At 39.8% G+C, this 21,951-nt stretch overlaps 1 protein-coding gene across 2 annotated transcripts in view; it reads left to right on the top strand.

Moving 5' to 3' along the window:
* Positions 1 to 4,084: 4,084 nt before the first annotated feature.
* rock1 (Rho-associated, coiled-coil containing protein kinase 1) overlaps positions 4,085 to 21,951 on the top strand; it is a 29,746-nt gene continuing 11,879 nt past the window's right edge. For both annotated transcript variants that reach the window (XM_063462976.1, XM_063462975.1), the window contains exons 1-11: positions 4,085 to 4,927; positions 14,524 to 14,605; positions 16,117 to 16,217; positions 16,327 to 16,464; positions 16,616 to 16,791; positions 17,932 to 18,016; positions 19,365 to 19,509; positions 19,599 to 19,737; positions 19,955 to 20,046; positions 21,412 to 21,571; positions 21,805 to 21,877. In XM_063462976.1, coding sequence (XP_063319046.1) covers positions 4,817 to 4,927; positions 14,524 to 14,605; positions 16,117 to 16,217; positions 16,327 to 16,464; positions 16,616 to 16,791; positions 17,932 to 18,016; positions 19,365 to 19,509; positions 19,599 to 19,737; positions 19,955 to 20,046; positions 21,412 to 21,571; positions 21,805 to 21,877 — 1,302 coding nt within the window. In that variant the 5' untranslated portion in view covers positions 4,085 to 4,816. The remainder of the gene's footprint in view (positions 4,928 to 14,523; positions 14,606 to 16,116; positions 16,218 to 16,326; positions 16,465 to 16,615; positions 16,792 to 17,931; positions 18,017 to 19,364; positions 19,510 to 19,598; positions 19,738 to 19,954; positions 20,047 to 21,411; positions 21,572 to 21,804; positions 21,878 to 21,951) is intronic.

Below are 21,951 nucleotides of genomic sequence, written 5' to 3'. Positions count from 1 at the left end.
CGCCACAGCTGATCACAGCCGACGAAGCAACAACGTGACGTCAGGAAGCTACAGTACGTACCGTTTGGTTCAAATCAGCGGAAGTTCGGCTAAGGTTTTTCTTTGTGATCGCGTGTTTATCAAATGGGAGGAAAAAGGCAAAAGAGCTCGTCCAAAGCTAGTAAATGAATAATAACCATCGACGACATGTATAAGTAGTTTTTTATTTTTATTTTTTAATTGTAGTTTAAACGTGCAGTAAGAACTATATTAGGTACTACTAACTTTACGTTACAATATAACGTCGACAGCATGATATTTGCTCAGTTGATTCGCAGATATAAGAAAAATAAACAGTTTGCACAAAAGACTAATCAATAAACATGCCAAGAAAGTGAAAAGAACGAGTCAATAATCTCACCGAAACACGAACATACATCTACACACACCTGAAAGTGAAGGTTATGTTTAAGTTGCATTTTTTTTTAAACATGCGTACTTACACCTTTAGGTGATTGTGATGGCGCAAACTGCTCAAAACCTGCTTTTGGTTTTCAGATCAAAATGCTGTCAGGTCCCTCTGTAGGTACAAATCATAAATACACTGGGGGCACATGAAAGCATGGTCTTTAATGCTGCATAGCTTTGATAGATACTTCTGGTCATATAAAGGAATATGAATACGAAACATGCCTGCAAGGAGCAAACGCGACATGTTGAGTTTGCACCCCTTGTCATAAAGTCAAGCTCAATGGGCTTATTCAAGTTCTTGAAAACGAGTGAGCTCTCTCGATAAATTGTAAAACATCGCCCCCTGTCGTATGACATCAGGAAAAAAAATGACATTGAAGGTAATTGCACTCAAGTTATTACGCAGCACAGCAAACAATTCTTGTGCAATAGATGCGCTTTTAAAAATGTGCAGCATTTACAGGAAACAAATGAACAGACAGTAAATCAGAGAGAGAAGTGCATGTGTGCACGATCCATAGGCGTTAATCACTGGAGGACAGGCTAGATACAAAATGCACCTCTTCCTAGACCAGGGGCGTTTATAGCCCACTTTTGGGCATGATTCAAAGCACCCCCAAAGATTTCTTACTTTTTCTTGACAATATTTGCTGTTTGTGTGAAACACTACTAAAAATATATAAACCATACAGTACTTGGTTGAGACGTAATGGTTTAACAACAAAAGTATAAATACCCCCCTCCCAAAATGGTTTGTTCCAGCTCGCTTCTCCCCTACTCTGGCTCTAGCGCCCTTTCTGCCAGAGCGATGGTGGCTCAGGTGTGAGTGCCTGGGTTAAAACAGGACATGTTAGCTGCCTTAACCTTCAGTTACTCTTTATATAGTTAGGTAGGAGTCAGACCATGTTTCGTTTTAGCTGAAAAACATTAGACCCAGGTAACCTGCAGTGTTGAAAACGTGTTTTCCGACGATGTTTGCTACCCTACAATCCGTCCTACTCTGTAGTAAAATCAGCGACATTTGACTGTCCTGTTGCTCTCATTGAAATTTATATAGCCTATCTAATCTAAAACTTAAAATTATCCGTTGCCTACTGTTGTTACCACTGTCCTCTTTGAAATGGAATAGGTCAAAGCAGACTCCAGCACCTGGCTGTGATGTCAGTTGAGAGAGTTGACCACCAAAAGTGACTGACAGATTTGCCAACCTCAAGATGAGGCGACATAGGTTAAAATAAAAGAAAAAATCTGCAGAGCCATAGTAGTATCTGCAGTAAAGATCTTTTCATACATTGTATATATTGTACCATAAGCACAGTTGCCTCCATTTTTATAATTTTTTTAAAATTAATATTTTGTACATTTGTACATTTCAAGGACTCTTCTATTTTTGGAGTGTATTTTTTATGTGTCTGTATTATATTATACGTACACATTAAAAGTGAATCTCTGTCCAAAAAATGCACTCACTTTACTTTTTACTCACTATGAGAATCATTCATTATTCTCCCGCAGTAATTAAGGTTAGGATATGTATTTTTTTTTATTCCAATCCATTCTTCTTTTGCAGCATTTAAATAACCTTTATCAGATTTGATGGTTTTGTTACAGACTTTTCAAAAAAGTGTTTTGCTTTCCTTTCACAAATGTGAGGATTAAATTGTGTTAAAATGTACAAAACAGTGATGTCATGTTTTGTGACGAGGACCCAGGCACAGAGAGACTTAATGAATTTAAGAATCTTATGATTTAATAAAGAAATTTGCAGACTTGCACAGAGATGGTAAAACTATGATGACTGATAACAGAGATGAAGACAACAGACGACAAGGACAGGGAGGAACAGGGGTTTAAATGCACCAAGGAGACAGTCAGAGAGAACTCGGGACAACTGGAGACATTTAGGAATGCAGGGACTGACAGAGACAGGGAAGAAGTCTCATCGTGATGAGTAAAGTTTATCTTGCCTGGCTGGGCAGCTCTCTGGGTGCTCAGCACCCCCAAAGGTCTGATCCTAGAATCGCCCCTGTCCTAGACCCTGTACTGACATATAGGGGCTTCCGTGAATTATGACGACCTTGCAGGAACATGTATTCTTATACCTATACTATACATTTTCCAAGGTAGAATGGTTGTGCAACAAACATATTTAATTACTTAGAAATATTAAGAAAGAAAGAATTTTTTAATCTATTTAGAATTTTCTATTCTATTGGTATAATTCTGTCTACGCCATCTACTTTGTGTAATGTGCCAGTATGTGCCTGTAGTATTGATATTTTAACCTTTGCTGCCACTGGCAGCAAAACAGCCACAAAGCATGATGCTACTACCACCATGTTTGACAGCTGGTATAGGTTTCTTAGGTTTTAAAACCCCACCTTTACTCTTCCAAAAATCCCTGTCTTTGTTTTGTGTGAGCATAAAACTTTTTGCCAGAAAGCATTTGGCTTGCCCATGTGGGCAGCTGCAAATTTCAGTCAAGCTTGAAGGTGTTGAAGGTCTTTCTTGGTCAGCATCCTCTCAGTCCATGCCAATGTAACACTTCTAAAGCTTCACTGTTGGCATTCCAAAACTTTCCAGGCTGTAGCCTTGGTGGTTCTTGTTTGGCTCTTTTGGTTGTTCCTGGACATCCTCACCAATTTCCTCTCATCTGAGGGTGAAAGCCAAAGTCTGGAAGACGAGCGAAAGTGATGATACATCAGAATAACTTGCACTTAAGTATATTGGTTTGAACTGCAGATCTTTGAGTTTGCAGTTGTTTAGAAATAGCTTCAAGAGACCTTCCCAGATTATGTCTTTTAACACACTGTTGAACCTCAGCACCACTTATTAAAATATTTAACCAAGTGTAAGTATATATTTGAGCCTGTATATGTACTTTTGACACTGTGTGGAGTAGAGAAAATCTAAAATAAATTGAAATTTGCGCACCCAAGTGTTTCTTTAGATGTATGCTGCTCAACCATTGCACCCTGGAAAAAGAACCATCCAAAGAAATAAGTAAAAGTTCCAAATTGCCATGACAGTTATGGGCAAGATGAGTCTATGTAAACTTTCATAACTGACTGTACATGTTAGTTATGAAAGAATAATTTTGAGAGTGTGTGGTTTTGTTGCACATAATGTAAGCCAGTGGAGAATAGATTAAGCTAGTTAAAGCTCAGCTTTAACTTAAAAATAACATCAGGAATTTAAAAAAAAAACAAATAATATAGATTAGTAATAATATAATCATCACAATTAATAAAAGTATTCTAATATATGCTATTATTATTATTATATAATTGTCATAACATTTAGATACAGTGTTTATAGTACTTCCTATGGATGAATGGTTTTGCTGTTTGTGTCGTGACCATTATTTTTTATTAACAGTCTAACCAACAGTATTTCTAAAATAGTCTTTTTAAAAAAATAAAAAAGAACCAAATAGAATCTATATATATCAACATTAAAGATAAATATTTTTTAAACTTAATTTAAGTTTATTCTTCCTCAGATGGTAGATTTTCAGTGAGATCTTAACGTTTAGGCAACTTTTTAACGTTTGGGAGCAGCAACGTGTTGCCTTCCAGTTTGTGATGTAGACTTGCGCATGCCCAGTACCTGACATTTGAAGTATCTTCTCAGGGGTGTTTGAACAGGAAGGCGGACATATTGGCGAGACTGTTGGAGAAAATCGGGCATCGTCTGCGATTGTTTTCTGAAAAGTAACACACATCAAACCCGATCTGTCTGTATTCCATCTGAGGGATAAAGCAGTTCGGACGGGGAGGCAATCGAGGCTCAGTGACAGCGCACGCAACGCAGCGGATGGACTGCCTTTGAACGTTGTAACGACTCCGTCTTTACACTCATCGAAATTTGGAAGAAGCAGAAGTTTTTTTTCCCACCACTTCTACTTTTGAGCTGTCAGATTGGTTTGTCATTTTCTGCAGGGGCCTGGCATAGATATGGGAACGGCACAGAACTAGCTTTCCAACAAATTGTGCTTTTTTCAGAGAGACGGTGCATTCACGTTTTAACTGCCTTTTGTTTGGATGCACCAACATTTTAAGCCCTTATCCTCAGCGGCATCCCACGGAGGCTGACTAATCTGTCGCCGCATTTATCTTTGCCACTAAAGTTGTTTGCCACTCGTACCGGGGACACATACTTCAAATCCGAAAATGTGGCTTTTGCATGTTCAGTGCAACCTTAAAGCGTGTGGAAGCTCCAGGAGAACGATGTGTTTTCTTTGAAGTGCGGCGGAAAGTTCAGAAGAAGAAAGGGACATTTGGCTAGCTAGCTAGCTATCGCTAGCTGCTAAAGCTAGCTAGCCACTCGCCATTGGGCTGTTTTTGTTCATAACTCAACGTCGGGAATGAGTTTTGCAGCAAAAATGTCTGCTGGGGATACCATGGAGGCTCGATTTGAAAAGATCGATGCCATGTTGAAAGACCCAAAGTCAGAAATAAACACGGATTGTCTGTTGGTAAGTTTGTAGCATAGTAGCGGGCTAAAGTGGCTAACGTAGCGATTCAGCCAATTTCGGGGTCAGTGTAGTCCTTGGAGCAGAAATTCTTTCCGAGACCAGCACACTTCATCTTGTCACTGAAGAATTGCTGACACAGAATAGACGGACATTTAGTTAGCTTGAACACCTGTGCACTGGCATGTAAAAACTAGGGGTTTTCGGAAAGGAAATTAATTTTAACACCTCCAGATACTTTACAAAATCGAAGGCAAAAAAGCACACTATAATAGGGTGGAAATAACAATCTTTAACTGCGGTATTCTGCTAGTTTAAAATAAAAATAAAGAATAATTGTAACGTAATGACTAAGAAGTTGGACAGATGGCACAGAGACACACACACACACTTCGTTACAATATTTTTGTTTTAGGCAAGTTAAAACCGATCAACTGGTGATTTTCCTGCCTTGCACTGCAAACCGATTGTGATATATATATATATTTTTTTTTCTTTTGGTCACCAGTGTGCAGCTTAGAGCATTTAAAAGGTGACCAGTTAGATGTGTTGTTTGTTTCAGCTTCATATAAAGTGATAGGCCCTCTTCAAGCCTGTTCTAACCTGCAGAGCTTCAGCTGCATCAGTACACCTGTTGGCTAGAGTTTTTCCTGGCTGCTTCCTGCCTGTGGTTGACAACTCACGAAATGACTCCTATCTTAAAGGAAAGGCGGCTGTTGCCACGTGCTTCAGCCTGGAGCAACACCTTTATTGGTTTTTATTACGTGCAGCAGTCCCAGAAACTGACTCATCGTGGAGGGGATGTTGTTACGTCGAGGGTGTGTTGATATGAGGAGCGTTTCAGGTTCAGTGACAGCCGTGCTGCGTGTTTTCGCACGGATTTGCGTCTTGGTGACTAAAGGGAGCGGTTGTGCTCAGATGTTTGTTGTGGTAGAATCAAAATGAGTGTAGGTAATCGGCTGGGGGGACGGACGGACTTGCCCTGAATTTCCAGTTACTGACTTAAAACCTATGTTTTGGGTTTTCGTGTCTGACCTACTTTTTCGCCTTGGGCATACCACTGAAGTGGCAAGAAATAAACAGTTCCCATATTATTATGTATATCCTAATAGTTCTTGTGGCCACGTGGCTCTTTGATTGATTCCTCTTGACTTTATGATATAGGAGTGGACTAATGTCCTAAACAAATGAAGTAAGGAAAGCCCTATAGGAAAAGGGGCTTGTCCCAAAACCCCACCCACACATCCGAGAGTGTTTGTGTTCAGGGTGCTACAGATAGCGGTCTTTAGTAAAGAAAAATTGCTTAGCACTGACCTCCCATCGTGTTGCAGAAAAGGGGCTCTTAAACTCACCTAGAGGTGCACATGCTCTGCATTTCTAATAGCAAAAAGCTGTGGGGACTGTTCCCACTGGCAGCCTCACACACAAGGGTGTTGTTCGTTTTTTTTTTTTTCTTTTTCTTCCCCTCTCTGCAATCGCCCCTGATCAATGAATGGAGGCCTTTTGCTGAGGCGCTCTCTGCCACCATGCAACTCCACCCACAGCTTAATAAAATTCCATGCTAATCAAATAACCTCTTGTCTTTGACTGGCCTGGAGTTCCCTGTGTGTCCCAGAGCCATTCTGCATGTCTGGAGAGTTGAGCCCAAGCAGGCAGCTCTGAGGTAGCTGGGTGTGGGCTCTGCTCTCTACCCATAAACCAAAATTATGTGGACTGAAGACTCATGTTTCTGAGGGCTGTGAATCAGGACATTTAACGCATGAAGCAGCCAACATGCTTGGCTATGAGTAATAGGCTCCATCAGAATGCACAATGCAAGCCTTTTACTGGCTGTGTTTCTGTACCTGGCATAGCACTCTGAAGTATAGGACCGTTGGGACTACACTTTTCCCTTATAGGAGCTTGGCCTGTGATATGTGTGATGGTGACATTTGGCCTGTACCTTAGTGCTCAGCTCTGGGCTTGCATAACCATTCACTGTTCTGCAGTCCTGCTGCCCTTATCTTCACCCGCTAAATAAATCCTGCTCAGAGTGAAGAGAGCCTTATCTAGATGGGCAGCCCCCTCCCCAATCATTGTGCTCTACATTGGCTTCTACAGAGCCAATCTGAACAGACAGAATTCCTGACATTGTGATGTGAAAGCTCAGTTGCCATTAAAGGTCTGAGCATTGTTAATATATTTTATTCTTCTGTCAACCAGCAATTACTGGTTTGTATCGAAGTCTTTAGAAAAATGAAAATTGGTTGTGTATTTGTCAAAGTACTGAAAAATGTCCCAGGCACCCTCGGACTTGGCGCTAGAGTATTAAAGTGGAGTCTGTTTATCATCTAGTGCATTATAATAAATGAATCGATGTGTTAGGACTCGCTGTGAGCGATAATTGAGGTGCACTACATAAAGGCTTCCTGCCATCGTCTTTGTTCTACCTTTGACACTTGGACTACGTCAGCGCCTTTGAGTTTGATCCCTCTTTCATCTGTTATTTGGGCTTTAAATCTGTAATAAGAGTAATTACAGGAAACGGCAAGGCCAATAAACCAGATTCATACGATGGCGACTGTGCGAGTACTGCACGTCAGGGTGGATGCTCTGACTTTGAAGTGATTTAGAGTGTGAGCTAAAATCAGAAATGCTGCATATATTTCAGTTTGTGTAGGAGATAGCAATAGATAAATTAGCTTTGTGGTGAGATTCCTATACATTTAAATTTTACATCAGTGAAGTTCTGATATAAACTGGTGTATGAGACACAGAGATTTATTTTGTTGAAATCACATTTGGAGGTCAACATCAGCCAGTTTTTTCTACTTAGTTTAGATTTAGTCTTAAAACATCAGAACTGAGTGAGTGATTCTTATGCCTTATAATGAAATGATAAAGAAACTTTGGTATAAAAACAGCTGGTGTGAAAACTTGTATTTATTGTTTAAGTCCAATTCGGACTAAGGTCTAATGCTGGATATAGCCCAATTAAGTGAAACTATCATACAATAAAATGAGGCCTTATAGAAGCTTACCTTGAAAAACAGTTGTTCTGAGTGTCTAGCATAAACATGTTTGTGGCCTGCGTTCTGATTTCCTTGCATGGTTGATTTGCCAAGGCCCAACTTTTGAAAAACAGCCAGTGAATCCTTGTCCTGCCTTCACGACCTTTGCCTTTAATGGACCTGCCCTGCCTCTTAAGGTGTTGTCTTGCACTGATAATGCAGCAAAATTCAGTGTCGTTCTAGATTTACTGGAGATTTTTTGACAGGAGGACATAATACTCACCCTTTTGTTGTGTTCTCAGTTAGCATATAGGCCTGTGTAAGGGGTGTATGACAAGGCAAGATTTTCCAGGCCATTGTTATCAGGATATACCAGTCCTCTAAGCTACTTCTGTTTTGTGTTAGTCAACCAAAACAGACTGTGCTGCGTAATGACCTTTCATTCTAAACCACAGCATCACATGTGCCATTTATCTGTTGAACATTTGTTAATTGTGACAAATATATACTATCAACAAAATCAGTCTTTTCACTATGAGGGCGACACTGGTGAATGCAGGAACCTTGAACGCACCACCGGTTGTTTTTGCATCTGCTCTTTCTCACAGCTGCATCCCCTGCAGGGCTAATGTAACTCTGACAAAAAGTACTGCAGTGGCCATATTTTCATGGGGGCAATCACCTATAGCATTCATTTAAGTTTGATTTGTCCATTGCTCCCCGGAAGTAACAAAAGTATTTAAGTAAGGTATGTAATACTTTGGAAGATGCGCACGAAATGTGTGGGCTCTTTTGATTTGTTTTGAATTTAAAACAAAGCAACACCCGTCTGGAGCTTTTTTGATAATGAACTGCATCGTCTTGATTTGGAAAACATATTTGTGGTGAAGGTTACGGTCAGCATTTCATCTACCCCTATTGTCAGAAGGTTCAGGGCTGTCAGTTGTAAACTGCTCTCCTCAGCTATTCAGTTATGGGAACAACAATTGACTGAGCTATTTGTAGCAGTGCTTTCCCTCAACTGACTGATTATGTGCAGGAATGCATACTAAAATGATCCAATCTTTTAAAAATGGAACTCCTCTTCCTTTTTTGTTTTTTTGAAATTAGCCCATTCAGAATCTGTCTTGTTTACTAAGGGCTAAAATGCCCGTTGGGCGCTCCTGCGTACATAGTGGTCTATATTCCCTCCTTTAATGAACTGGTCATTTGCTGGCGTGTGCTGTGCAGGCAGAGGAGCACAGTTTTGCTTGAGAATCCACTGCTCAGTCATTGGAAACCAGTGAGCGATGGCCACTGTTGGAATTACTCCATTGTACTTTCACATGAAAGCTTTTGTGACAGTAATTCTTGCTCACTGGGACCTCATAAGAAACTCAAATACCCCTGTTTTGCCACTCCTGGGCTTACTGTCACAGCCATTTATCCAGCAGAGTTGTTAGATATGCAGTCTTTCAAGGTACATGGGATTTCCTGTCAGTAGATATTATCTGCAGCCAGAGTGTGTAAGAAGTAGTCCAGACAAAGTGCTTGGTTAGAAAAACTCCAGCTAAAGTCTCAGTGGTGGTTTCTAAGTGTACTAGAGGGATCAGCGTTAACTCTCTTGGAATGTCTTTACCTGAGAGGAAGTGATGTGTTATTTCATGCTTTGAATGGCTTCACTGGTTTGTATGATCACATTCACGTTTACACGGGCACACCCCGCTGTGGAACAGGCTGTCTGCTCAGCTGCTCACATGTGGAAAGCATATTGTCTTGAAGAGGTGGCAGAAAAGGACGTGAGAAGAAGGGCTCAACTTGGGCCAGTCCACATGCCTTGTGCTGGCATGCTGAGAGGGGATGATGTGGCCGAGTCTCTCATGGAAATTTTAACTCAGACTTTAATGTCTGGAAAAGAGCTTGTGCTTGTGTGTGTGTGTATTTTTATCCTTTAAGGATTAAGATATAAAGGAAATAATTATCATATGTAATGTCAGCCAATGCGTTGGTGTGTTCCGTATAACCATACATTTTTTAAAAATTATTTATTTTAAACATAACTATCGCATTTCATGAATAGGGCGATGAGACGGTTTTTCATATGATTAGTTAGTAATCCCAGGGATGTGTCACCCACTGGCTGAAGCAGCATCAGCAGAAACTTCAAGCTCTGGTTTGTTTTCCTTGCAATTTTTCCCAAGACTGCCACATAATAAAACATCCTGTGCACGGCTACTGCCCAGCCCCTTTCGAGCTGAGTTAATCGTATTTGTGATTTTCCTTATAACATAGATTGCAGGCACATCTTGTTAAGTTTATAGCAGCATATAATCTCAGTAATTGTATAATTTTAATTAATAGTGTCACATTTTTGGCTGAAGGCTATGATAACAACTTGGATCCTTGGTGTTAATTTATAGTGTGTGTGCACCTTTTTTCATTCAGTTTGCCTGGAAAGTGCTCATTACTGCAAAGTATTCTAAATTACTCATGATGAAAAAGTATTTCAAGTATTCCTGTACTAACAGCCTCATATTTGGTACTGTAGCCTGGAGCAGAGTTTGCAATGAAAACTGTATTGCAAATAGGAATTTAATATGCAGACACCAAACAGGCAATATGAGCTGGTTGAAATCCACTAGGTGGTCTTTGTGTGTCTATTGTTTGAGTTGATGATTTTCATCTGAAAGAAAACAGACTCGCATAAATGGGTTGATCCATGATGTGCTGACAAGTTCAAGGGATATCTTCCAGCGGTATTTTCCAAACTCTCCATTCACGCCAGGCGTTGCAGTCATCTTGCAGTGTTTTTTTTTTCTCTCCTCGGCAGCACAGCTGTGTAGGTGGAACGGTGATAATACTTTGGAAGCATTACAATCCTCATTAGTTCAGAGAGCTGGCAACAAGCCCAGATAATGTAAAGCACTTCTCAGATTCTGACAGTTTTCTTTGAAATTGCCTATCATGACATGCACTGTTAAGCTACACAAGTCTTGATGCCTCTCCAATGTGCAGGAAGCTGCAACTGGCTATTGGTATTGGCTGAATATAAAAATCACTGGTGGTCCTCTTGATGCATGTTATTAAAGGTTGTGACAAAATCGTGACAAAAATGACTCCTGCTTGGCCGTCTTACATCTGTGTGCAGGTGATCTGGATGCTCTGCTCTGCTGTAGTCGGCACAGTCTAACCCCTCTACGCTGCTTCCCACCCAATGCTGAATTATGCGGTGATAATCAGTGTTTCCCACAGATTTATTTGCTATCTGTGGTATAAATGGTTATGTTAACGTGTGTGTTTGTGTGGTGTTGCTGAAAAGCTGAATAAGTAAATAAAAAAAAAAATCTGTTTAAGTTTCTTTTCTGCTAATATTTATATTTCCCCAAGTTCTTCTGTCAGCAAGTTGCGTATTCCATTTCAACCCTGCCATATTGGATTAAACCTGGTGGTAGTGTGGTTGTGTATGAAGTTAAGGTAGCCCTCTAGCTTATAGTGGATCTTCAGAGCAAAACAAGTGCCACTGTCCACACCACTATCAGAATAAGACTGAAGCAAATGGCTCTTAACAACTTTGCTCCTATTAAAAGACAGCTCTCAACTTCTCCACTTTGACAGCTGGCCAAGAAGGCTTTTAGCTCAGCAAACAGACTAGGGCTGCAACGATTCATCGAATAAATTGATTTATAACAAAAAATTCCTCAGTGTAAATGTTTTTGCTTCGATGCGCAGTTTAACTTTGTAGCCCTCAGCTGTCACCATGTAAGTAGTTAAACATGTAGCGGAATTTTGTCTACATACACAAAGCGCGTAGCCGCTACTGAGACGGTAAACTCGAATGGAGTGAAACAAAAGTGTCTAAAACTGCAGCAATTGCCATAATAACCTTTAAGGGGAAAAAGTTGGCAGGAGTCACGTGGCGAGAATCGAACCACCTCTTCAGCAAGCTCTAATGTGAAGAAAAGTGAATTTTGTAGCAAACCCCCATTTCCACCACATTTGTTTTACACAGTAAAATATCTGCAGTAAAGCTGTAGAAGTTAAAATTAAAGTGTATGTATGCAGATGAAATTTGAACTTAGTCTAATATGATGTTTAAATTGCTGAGGATAGCTGTAGCCCTGAAACTGCCGTTTGTTGTTGATAGGTTGTTAAAGTAGTTCCATTTTTTCCCTTCATGGTACGTGCAAAATCATGCATACAGGAAATCACTCGTACACTGTTGTGTTGCTTTACAATTTTATTTTGACTACACTTACCTGGTTGGTCATCCTACTTCCTCTATCGCTCATGAGTGGAAGGCCATTAATTCTAGGTACTGTTGTATATCAATGCATAAACATCCATTAGGGGTATTTAATGTTGCTAAACTACCTTATTTATTAATAGTTTGCCAGTTGATTAAAACGCCATCTATATTGTTCCTCCTGGTATGTCTATATCAGCTTGCCCTCAGTTTCTCTCTCTATGAGGATAGGTGACACCACAGCAAACATGCAAATGCCGAAATTCAACCACTGATGCTCACAGCCAGTGCTGGTCACTTAGACTTTATCAAACTGACATCATTATTTTGTTTGTTAATCAGTTAGCTTTCACATTCTTGTTTCATGATTTTATCCTATATTGTATTTGTATTTGCCCTACCTGGCTCTGTTATTGCTCTGGTGTTTCCTTAGGATGGCTGGCTTTTCTTTGTTGCTTCCTTTATTTGTTCTCCTATTGGGCTAGCTAGCACAACATGCACCAGCTCTCTCCACTCCCTCTGCCTTTCCGTCATAGTGTTTTACAGTTGTGCTGATGATTGAAAATGAGGCTCTCTATGTGACTCTGCACTTGGGATAGATTATTATTATTTTTTCTCTTTCCTCTCCTTCACTTTTTTGTTGAGAACTTGCTTGGCCACATAACTAAAATAGCTCTCTGACGTGTACAGTCCTGTTGAGGAATGTTACTGTGGCTGTCCAGAGTTTTCTGCGGCAGGAAGTTATGCAAACGTGCATTGCTGAGCGCAAAGCCTTGTGATTAAGGTCCTGAAGGACTCAGTTCTTCAGCATTTTTTTTCCCAGTGTAAGCTGGCTGGATACTATATGGCTCAAAGGGCGTCTTTCTTTTCCCCCTCCCAGCCTCTTCTGTAAATACTCTCTCCTGAATGTTGACTTCTGAAGGTTTCTAAACTGAGCAGAAGAGCTTCCAACTTATTAGTTTTCCAATGTTCTGTCCTGGTAAATTTTGAAGTTGTTTTTCTTCTTCCTAACAACCATTCTACACCTTTTACTTTTTCCTTTTCCCCTCCCACCTGCATTTTCCTTGTACCGCCCATCCTGCAGGGCACTTGCTTGTTTTATGTATGTGTCCTCCACTGTTGAGCAGAAACAGCAGAGTGACTTAAGAGGATTCCCAAGCTGCTGATTCACCGTGTGTCATCATTGCTTTGCTCAGAGAAACACAAAGACACTGCTGGAATGACAAGATTTCATGCTATGATGGAAAGTTCAGAGATGATTTGGCCAATAAATACATTTTATTGCATATTTTAATTGTAGCTCTTACCAGCTTTATAGTGCAACATGTACCTCTGACCTTTTTAAAGGAAAGCATATGTAGGTTAGCTCACCCCTTGAAAACATCTGGCTCACACCTGCGCGAGGAACTGCATAACAGTTGACGTACATTCGAGGGTTTGTGTGCCCGTCTTTTTTCAGCCATTCTGGATTATGGAAGATTAGATTAAACCCTGCCAGTGGCACTTGTGCTGTAGCCTAGCCGAAGGCAAGACTGTTTCTCTGCATGTTTATAGTTCTTGAAATCACAAAATTTTACTGTAAACAAAATGGCAACGAATACTTTGTCTGTTTATTTTATTTGCTTTCAATCATTGATCCAAGTCGTACCCTAACAGAGATGATGGTAATCAAGTTATGACTCCATGGAGGGCCAGGAACACCGCTGTAATGCCTATGAGAGGGAATGAAGTGTCCAGTCGTCATTACTTACCATATATTTCTTAGGTTCTTTTGACATTTAGCTTTTTTGCATCAGTGATGCTGCAACTGCTTATACAAACTTGTGATGTCAGTTTGGAATAATATACTTTTTGCTTAAAAAGACAAAAGCTAAAAAAAGTCATTGCATTCATTTATAGATGGCAAAAATTGTATTGACCAAAGATAATGTTTTTGAATTCACTATGTTGGTGCTAAACATTATGGATGCACGGATTGCAAAATTCTCGTCTGATTCCAATTCTGATGTTTAAAGTTGCAATTTGGTAGAGAGCTCCCTGTGTCTTCACATTTGAAGCTGGAACAGAAAAGCTCTCGGCCATTGGTTGATGTCATAACATGTGCAGTTGCTGGCCGATAACTTGGTGCATCCCCGTCATAAGTGTCATGCAATATGCAAGCCATGCTTTTTAAAACTTTGTTTTGTTTTTCAACAAAATGCTGAAGTGCTCCCCAGCAGTAACATGATCCAGACTGGAAGCCAACTGCCAGTGTTATGCAGACATTTCTGCACAGAGCGGTTCCACAGTTCGCTTTTCTCATGCCGTGTGAGATGACGGATCTGTGACGTTGTAGCAGCCTTTTAATTTTGCTTTCATGCATGGTCACCCTTCTGCTTTTCTTCCAGGATGGCTTGGATGCACTGGTATATGACCTTGACTTCCCCGCCCTGAGGAAAAACAAGAGCATTGACAACTTTTTGAATAGATGTAAGTACACTGCATCAAGCTTTCCCCCTTATGAGAGCTCCCTGTGTCTTTCTCATTAACTATTTGTGTTCACAGTTATGTATGGGTATAAGCCTAGACTCAGGGAGGGGGGAGGAGCAGTTTTTTGGGTCACGGCGTGTATGTGGGCTTGGACACAATAGGTGTCTGCTGCTTAGTGTCCCCAACAAAGGGGCTTTCATAAATGGTTGGTGACCTGCCTGATGTCTGTCAAGGCTGGCTTCTCTTTTTCACTGTGTCCCCAGAATGGGGAAGCTGCTATAAATATGATGAAAAAAACCCTATAAATCAAAGGTTTCTCTCTTTTCTTAATGTATCTGGTCAAACTGCTCAATTTTCAACACTTAATATATGGGACAATGGTGAGTTATAGCGTGTACCCCAGAATTTGCACTCAAATCTGTACTCATACTGTATTGATCATGTGGTGGTTTTTATGGGATCTCAAGTGTCCATCTTAATGCATCAGAAATGCATGAGATACTGCTAAGATTGTACAGGATATTAATGTCGTAACTTTTTGTGCATTCTTAACAGGTTTTTTTTTTAAGTTTTGAGGACAACTAGAATATAACGTGTCATATTTGAATATCAAGTGACCTACTGTAAACCCCTAGGCAAAAACTGCCATTAGGCATCTTCTCAATTACTCTTGGTTCCGTACTTTTGTGAAAGGCATTGATGGATATGGAATAATGGCGCTATCTACCAAGACAGTGATCTTCAGTAGCATGACTTGCCTGAAGCACTTCTAGCTCTGAATCCCCAGCCATGCATTGTGGTTTGCACCACAATCAAATCAGCTGTTTGCTCTACTGTATGTATGCCAAGACCTACTGACATTAATCCATCTCCCGGCCTCGTGAGCAAATATACTCACACGGTATATTATCTATAACAGTAACTGGAGTTCCTATTTGTTGCATTTCTAAACATGTTTTTTTTATGTCTTCAGGGTTGCCTGGGATTTTTCAAGTAGGGATCATGATCCCAGGAACTCATGCGTGGTGGAAATGACTCACAAATGTTCTTATTCTAATAGCTTAGTACTTTCTTTTTATTTTTAGATCACTTGAACTTGGATGCCCCCCCGCACCCCGCTTTTCCATGCATTCCCGTGCTAGTTGTGAGTCATGTGAATTGAAAATTATCCCACTAGTACTGCTTTGACCAAATTTGGCTGAACAGTGGATACTGACTCCCCAAGGGGAGCTAGAATTATTACATCAGGGAGAGGCCAACTCTCAGTAAGCAACAAACTTTCCCTAAACGGCGTCACTCAGCTGTGCAGTTGCAGTACGCTGTCAACTTGTTCTGCTTTGCTTGCCAACAATGTGGATGTCCTATGAAAGTAACCCCCGAGATTGCATAAACAGGGAGGCTGTGAACCCTCAGTGATGGAGATACACCTTCTCTCAAAAGTCAACACCATAACAAGAGCTTTGTGCATTTCTCCTGGTAACTTTGCATGTTTTTTTTTTCTTCCCCCCCAGACAAAGAGACGATAAGTAAAATTCGTGATCTGCGAATGAAAGCGGTGGACTATGAGGTGGTTAAAGTTATTGGGAGGGGTGCATTTGGAGAGGTGCAGTTGGTAAGAATGCCATTCTGTCTTTTTATTTCTTTGAATAGCACAGTAGCTATAAATGTAGCACATTGATGAATAAGTCTGACTTGATTGCTGCCTCATTATCTTTTTTCAGGTAAGACATAAAGCGACAAGCAAAGTATATGCCATGAAGCTGCTGAGTAAGTTTGAGATGATCAAGAGGTCAGACTCTGCTTTCTTCTGGGAGGAGAGGGACATCATGGCCTTTGCCAATAGTTCATGGGTCGTTCAGGTATGATGGGACAGAGGAGTGTCTAAACATGCAGTTATTAGTCAGACATGGTTCAGACCACATAAATCCAGCCTCATTCATGTGTCTGACATAAATTGTTGGGATACTTTTGAATCCTTTTCCTAATTGTTTGAATTCTGTCCTTCTACAGCTCTTTTTTGCATTCCAAGATGACCGCTACCTCTACATGGTGATGGAGTACATGCCTGGTGGTGATTTGGTAAACTTGATGAGCAACTATGACGTCCCAGAGAAGTGGGCTCGCTTTTACACAGCCGAGGTAGTCCTGGCCCTGGATGGAATCCACTCTATGGGCTTCATTCACAGGTGACAGTACAACATTTGTATTTTTCTCTGTTTGTGGTGGTCATATATGTTGAAAAAGAAGCTATTTTCGTTATTTAAAAAGACTTATTAACGTTACATCGTCATTTCTAGTTCTGCTTTTTTTCCCACAAGGCATTTTTTCCCGTTGTAAATTGTGTGAGATTTGTAGCGGGATCAAAGAGGTCTGGTGGCAACCTGTGATCTAAGGAAGCATTGTAATAAGCAGGAAGTAACGTTGCTAGGTGCTATCGGTTTTAAGAGACTTCACAACTGCTTCTCAGAACTTTGGAAAAAAACAAAAACAAAACATTTTTCCACACTGTCAGCTTCATTTTGCTTTCTAATATGTTAAAGATTGCTAAAGATAAATTGGGTAGACATGCACTGTTTTGTTTTTTGCTTGTTTTTTTTTCTCATGGCATTTGGAGCAGGCAGCCAGTGCAACAAACATGTTTGCCAATGTGTGAAATGGCGTGGGCCAGAGCGAGCTTTATATAGTCAATAGCAGAGCAACAAGTATGGCATGCATCTGAACATCAAATTGTTTCTCCACACAACAGCCCTGAAGCACTTTGAGTTCATAACATTACTGGGTACAGTGGTGGTATTTTTTTCCATCAGTTTTCTTCTAATTAGAGTAAAAAATGTTTTTAGATGGATAATATCCTTTATTATTCCTTTTGCAGGAAATCACATTTCCACGGCAGCTTTAACCCAGACATTACACAACACATCCCAAACAGCAAAACAATGTTAATTTCTAATAAAGTTAACGTTATTGTGCATTAAATGGTCTTATAACAGCTTGTATAAAGGATTTCCTGATGTGCTCAGATTTTCACGATGTGCAGAGAAACATGAACACTATTCTCATTAACAGCTGCCCACATACCTCATGCCATCTGATCTGTCGCTGCTACAGCGTTCAGACAGATCTGACTGTGTTGTTTTTTGTTTTGTTTCTCTAACCTTAACACTAATGCCCATGCATTGGCTCAGCATGAGAACGCTGCTGAAGCCTTTGAATGTTTTGGATGAGTTTAGTTTATCAGGTTTCCTTGTGATGCGTGTGTTTGATTTGGATGTTTTTATTGGCGTCGTGCTTGAACTGATGTCTAACGATGTTTTTTGTTTCCTCAGAGATGTCAAGCCTGATAACATGTTGCTTGACAAAGCAGGCCACTTAAAGCTCGCAGACTTTGGGACCTGCATGAAAATGAACAAGGTATCAGATTCACTTTCTTTCAACACAGACATGTTGTCAGATCGTGTTGATAAGATTATTTTAAAAATTTCCGTGTCTCAAGTTAATGCTGCTCAATTATAGTGAGAATCCCAGTCATTATTATTTAGTCTATATTTTAATCTTGATTACTGAGCAATATTAGACATTATCTTAACAATGAGTATGGAGTTACTGAACATTAAGAATGTGTCCTTGTATAAGGAAAAATGAGGTGGAGGTGTCGAGGTGTTTTTTGGGGACCAGTTATGAATTTATTGTCAGATCTTTAGCTCAGCACCTGTTGATTAATTGTTTACCTAGAGATACCACAGTGATAAGAAGCAGCCAAGAAATTTTTAAATGACTTAGTTTGCATGTATTATTTAAAAAAAATAAACATTTTAGTTTTTAAGCTTTTGCACTTAAAAAATATATCAGAAATATGGTTTTCAGTCTTATTAATACTGAAATATCATGATTCCTAACAGTTAAAACAGTAAATTAATGAAAGGTCTTTAAATTCTGCTCATAGTGTTAACATTGACTTGATCAGTTGTACAGGATAAGTCTTTGTGAACAATATGTGTTTCTAATCTGAGTGAGGGGAAAATTCTAACTTGGAAAGCTGGGAGGCGGTTTTGTTGCCAGAAAGATGTGAAGAATTATTTGCAGCTCATACTCGACACCTCAACATTTACAAAAATCTCATAAATCTACTTTAAGAGTTTTATTTCAAGATAGATCTCGAGGAGTTAAAGATTAATAGCTGAGTTTAAGTGTCTGGACATAGCTGGCATATAAATAACACTGCAAAAAGAGTATTTGTATTATTATCAAAATTTTGTTTTGATCTAATTGTTGAAAGCCAAAATTGTATTTTAGGTTAAAAGCTGATAAATCACTTAGTCGTTGTTCTCATCCACTTTTATAGAATTAAATAAACAACAACATTAATAATAGTAATTACTGGGATGGCAGGTCTGCAGTGGCTGTAGCTCAGTAGAGCTGCTCATTTATTGACTGGAAGGTTGGTGGTTTGATCCCTGGCTCTCCAGGGCCCAAATATCTTTGGGCAAGATGCTAACCCCAAATTGCTCTCTGACGCATCCATCGGAGTATGAATGTGTGTGAATATTAGCTAGAAACCACTTAAGCATAGAAAAAAGTGCTTAAGTGCTTATATGAATGGGTGAATGAGGCATCTTGTGTAAAGTGCTTTGAGTGCTCTGGCAAAGTGAAAAAGTGCTATATAAGAATGAGTCTGTTTACCATTTCCCTGTAATAATGATAATTTTTTTTGAAGTAAAGTGTTGGAGTTGTTAATGTTGATGATGTTCGTGCCCTTCAGGACGGTATGGTACGATGTGACACAGCAGTGGGAACTCCAGACTACATTTCACCTGAGGTACTGAAATCCCAAGGAGGAGATGGCTATTATGGCAGAGAGTGCGACTGGTGGTCAGTGGGAGTGTTTCTGTACGAAATGTTAGTTGGTGAGTATTTGCATTGAAAGATGACTTATTTTACATATTTAGAGCCAGACATATTACTTACCTGTTGCTCTCGTTTGTCCCGTGCATAGGCGACACTCCTTTCTATGCAGACTCACTAGTGGGGACCTATAGCAAAATTATGAACCACAAGAATGCGCTGACCTTCCCTGATGACAGCGACATATCCAATGACGCCAAGAATCTGATCTGTGCTTTCCTGACCGACAGGTTAGATGGCCACAGACCGAGCAGCGAATCACGAAGCTTTTTGTCTGAAATCCTTTTCTTTGCATGAATTGTTTTCAGATGTCGAGAACCCTCTGTGAAAAAACATCTTAATAGCAGAGATAATGGCTCTCTTTGCATTCAGATACTTGCTGTCTTCTGCTGACATTACCATACAGAATTGCTGAAATGACTAAATCTCTGCTCCTGACCCCCACAGGGAAGTTCGACTTGGCCGTAATGGTGTAGATGAAATCAAGAGGCATCCCTTCTTCAAGAATGACCAGTGGACGTGGGAGAACATCAGAGAGAGTACGAATGTTTTCACTCTTAATGTTAAGGATTATTTTCACAACTCCCTTTTTAATTTGGCTGCAGCTCACTGTTATTGCAATCATGGATCCTGTGATCATGTTTTCCATTTGACCTACTGCAGACAGTTGCAGGAAATTCTTGTAGACGAGCCATTCATTCAGTATCCTTTCTAAGACTAAACGTGATTCCTGCTCAGAGTAATAACTTGCAGTGCAGCATTTTTGAGGCCAACAATGGGGAAAGCAGTTTAAAGCAAATGTTAATGCGCTGGGATTGACACTGGAGCAAAGAGAGATTAGAAATGTAGTGCTAAATCCACTAGCTATAGTCGGTTCTTTACTGGCTTTATATTTAATACTTTACTAGGCTGAAGTCAGCACTTTGTTGCCACCGCCACCCCCACCCCGTTCGTGTATCAGAGGCTGACCAGCTCTACTAGCTGGCTGCTTTCCCTTGTTTTTAAGAGGGTTTCCAAAGAAAGAAAAAAGTCAGTCTGGAGGGGGAAAAAAGATAATTATATCATAATTACAGCAGATTTAAATATTTATAATATACCACAGTGATAAGAAGAAGCCAAGAAATTTGTTTTGGTTTGGGGTAACTGACTATATAAATGACTTAGTTTGCATGTATTATTTAAAAAAATGAACATTTTAGTTTTTAAGCTTTTGCACTTAACACATATGCTTACTTTGCTTCAGTATGTAATAGCCATAGGATATCAGAAATATGGTTGTCAGTAGAAATTAATACTGAAATATCATGATTCCTAACAGTTAAAACATTAAATGAAAGGTCTTTAAATACTGCTCATAGTGTTATAACATTGACTTAATCAGCTTTTTTAATCAGTTGTACAGGATAAGTCTTTGTGAACATTATGTGTTTCTAGCCTGAAACTATCATTTCAGGTTATAAATGTTTTGGCTTATACATTTAATAACATAGCTTAAATTCAATGTGTAGTTCATCTGTTATGATGACCTTCATCATTTCCTCCATATAAAATTTCCCACAAGTCACACCACACCTGTTGCTGCATTTGCAAACTATTTTATGTTATTACTAAGTAATCACAGTGTTGGCTTTGACTTGTTCTGAAATATCAGTTTTCATGACATCCCTGGTGTTTATTAATTAATATTAAACAAAACTTGAATGGTATCAGGACATTGACTGACTTTATGGATTGTGTTATGTTATTCCCTGTAGTGAAAGACCTGCCAACACTTTTAGGAGTGTTTTCTAAAACATGTGCTCTGAATTTTTGTTGTTATGCTCTCTAACACATGGAGGCTTTTATGTATAATAAAATTTAGTGGCATTTTTTTTTCCCTTTGTTGTCTCCTTTGCTGTGTGCAGCGGCTGCCCCTGTAGTCCCCGAACTTAGCAGTGACACCGACACCAGTAACTTTGATGACATCGAGGAGGATCGGGGAGAGGAGGAGACCTTTCCCATACCAAAGGCCTTTGTGGGCAACCAGCTCCCGTTTGTAGGCTTCACCTATTACAGTAATCAACAGTAAGTCTGCCAGACTTGTTCTTTGTACCACTAAATTATGTGTGTGTTCTGCTTCTTTCCCTTCATTTTTCTTGAATTTTTATATTTATACCTGTATATATTATGTCAATACAAGTTTTTAATTGTGCATCAAGGATGCTTTAGCCATGGAGCCAAACAAACAACAACAAATTTCAGAGTAAATGTCACAGACTTATGAACAGTTCATTGTCTGTTAACGTTTTTTTTTCCAGCCTTTTGCGAAGGTCTGCTGACACGAAGAGCAGTGACAAGCGTAGCAGTTCCACAAAAGAAGATAAGAGTCATGTGAGTACAAGTCTTCAAGACAAGGTCTTTGACACGTTGGATGTCTGCGACCTTATCTGATCAGTTGAAATGGA

Source organism: Pelmatolapia mariae, linkage group LG18 (assembly GCF_036321145.2).
Source record: "Pelmatolapia mariae isolate MD_Pm_ZW linkage group LG18, Pm_UMD_F_2, whole genome shotgun sequence".
NCBI lineage: Eukaryota > Metazoa > Chordata > Actinopteri > Cichliformes > Cichlidae > Pelmatolapia > Pelmatolapia mariae.
The sequence above is the reverse complement of the archived record's forward strand: the minus strand, read 5'-3'. Positions and strand labels throughout refer to the sequence as shown.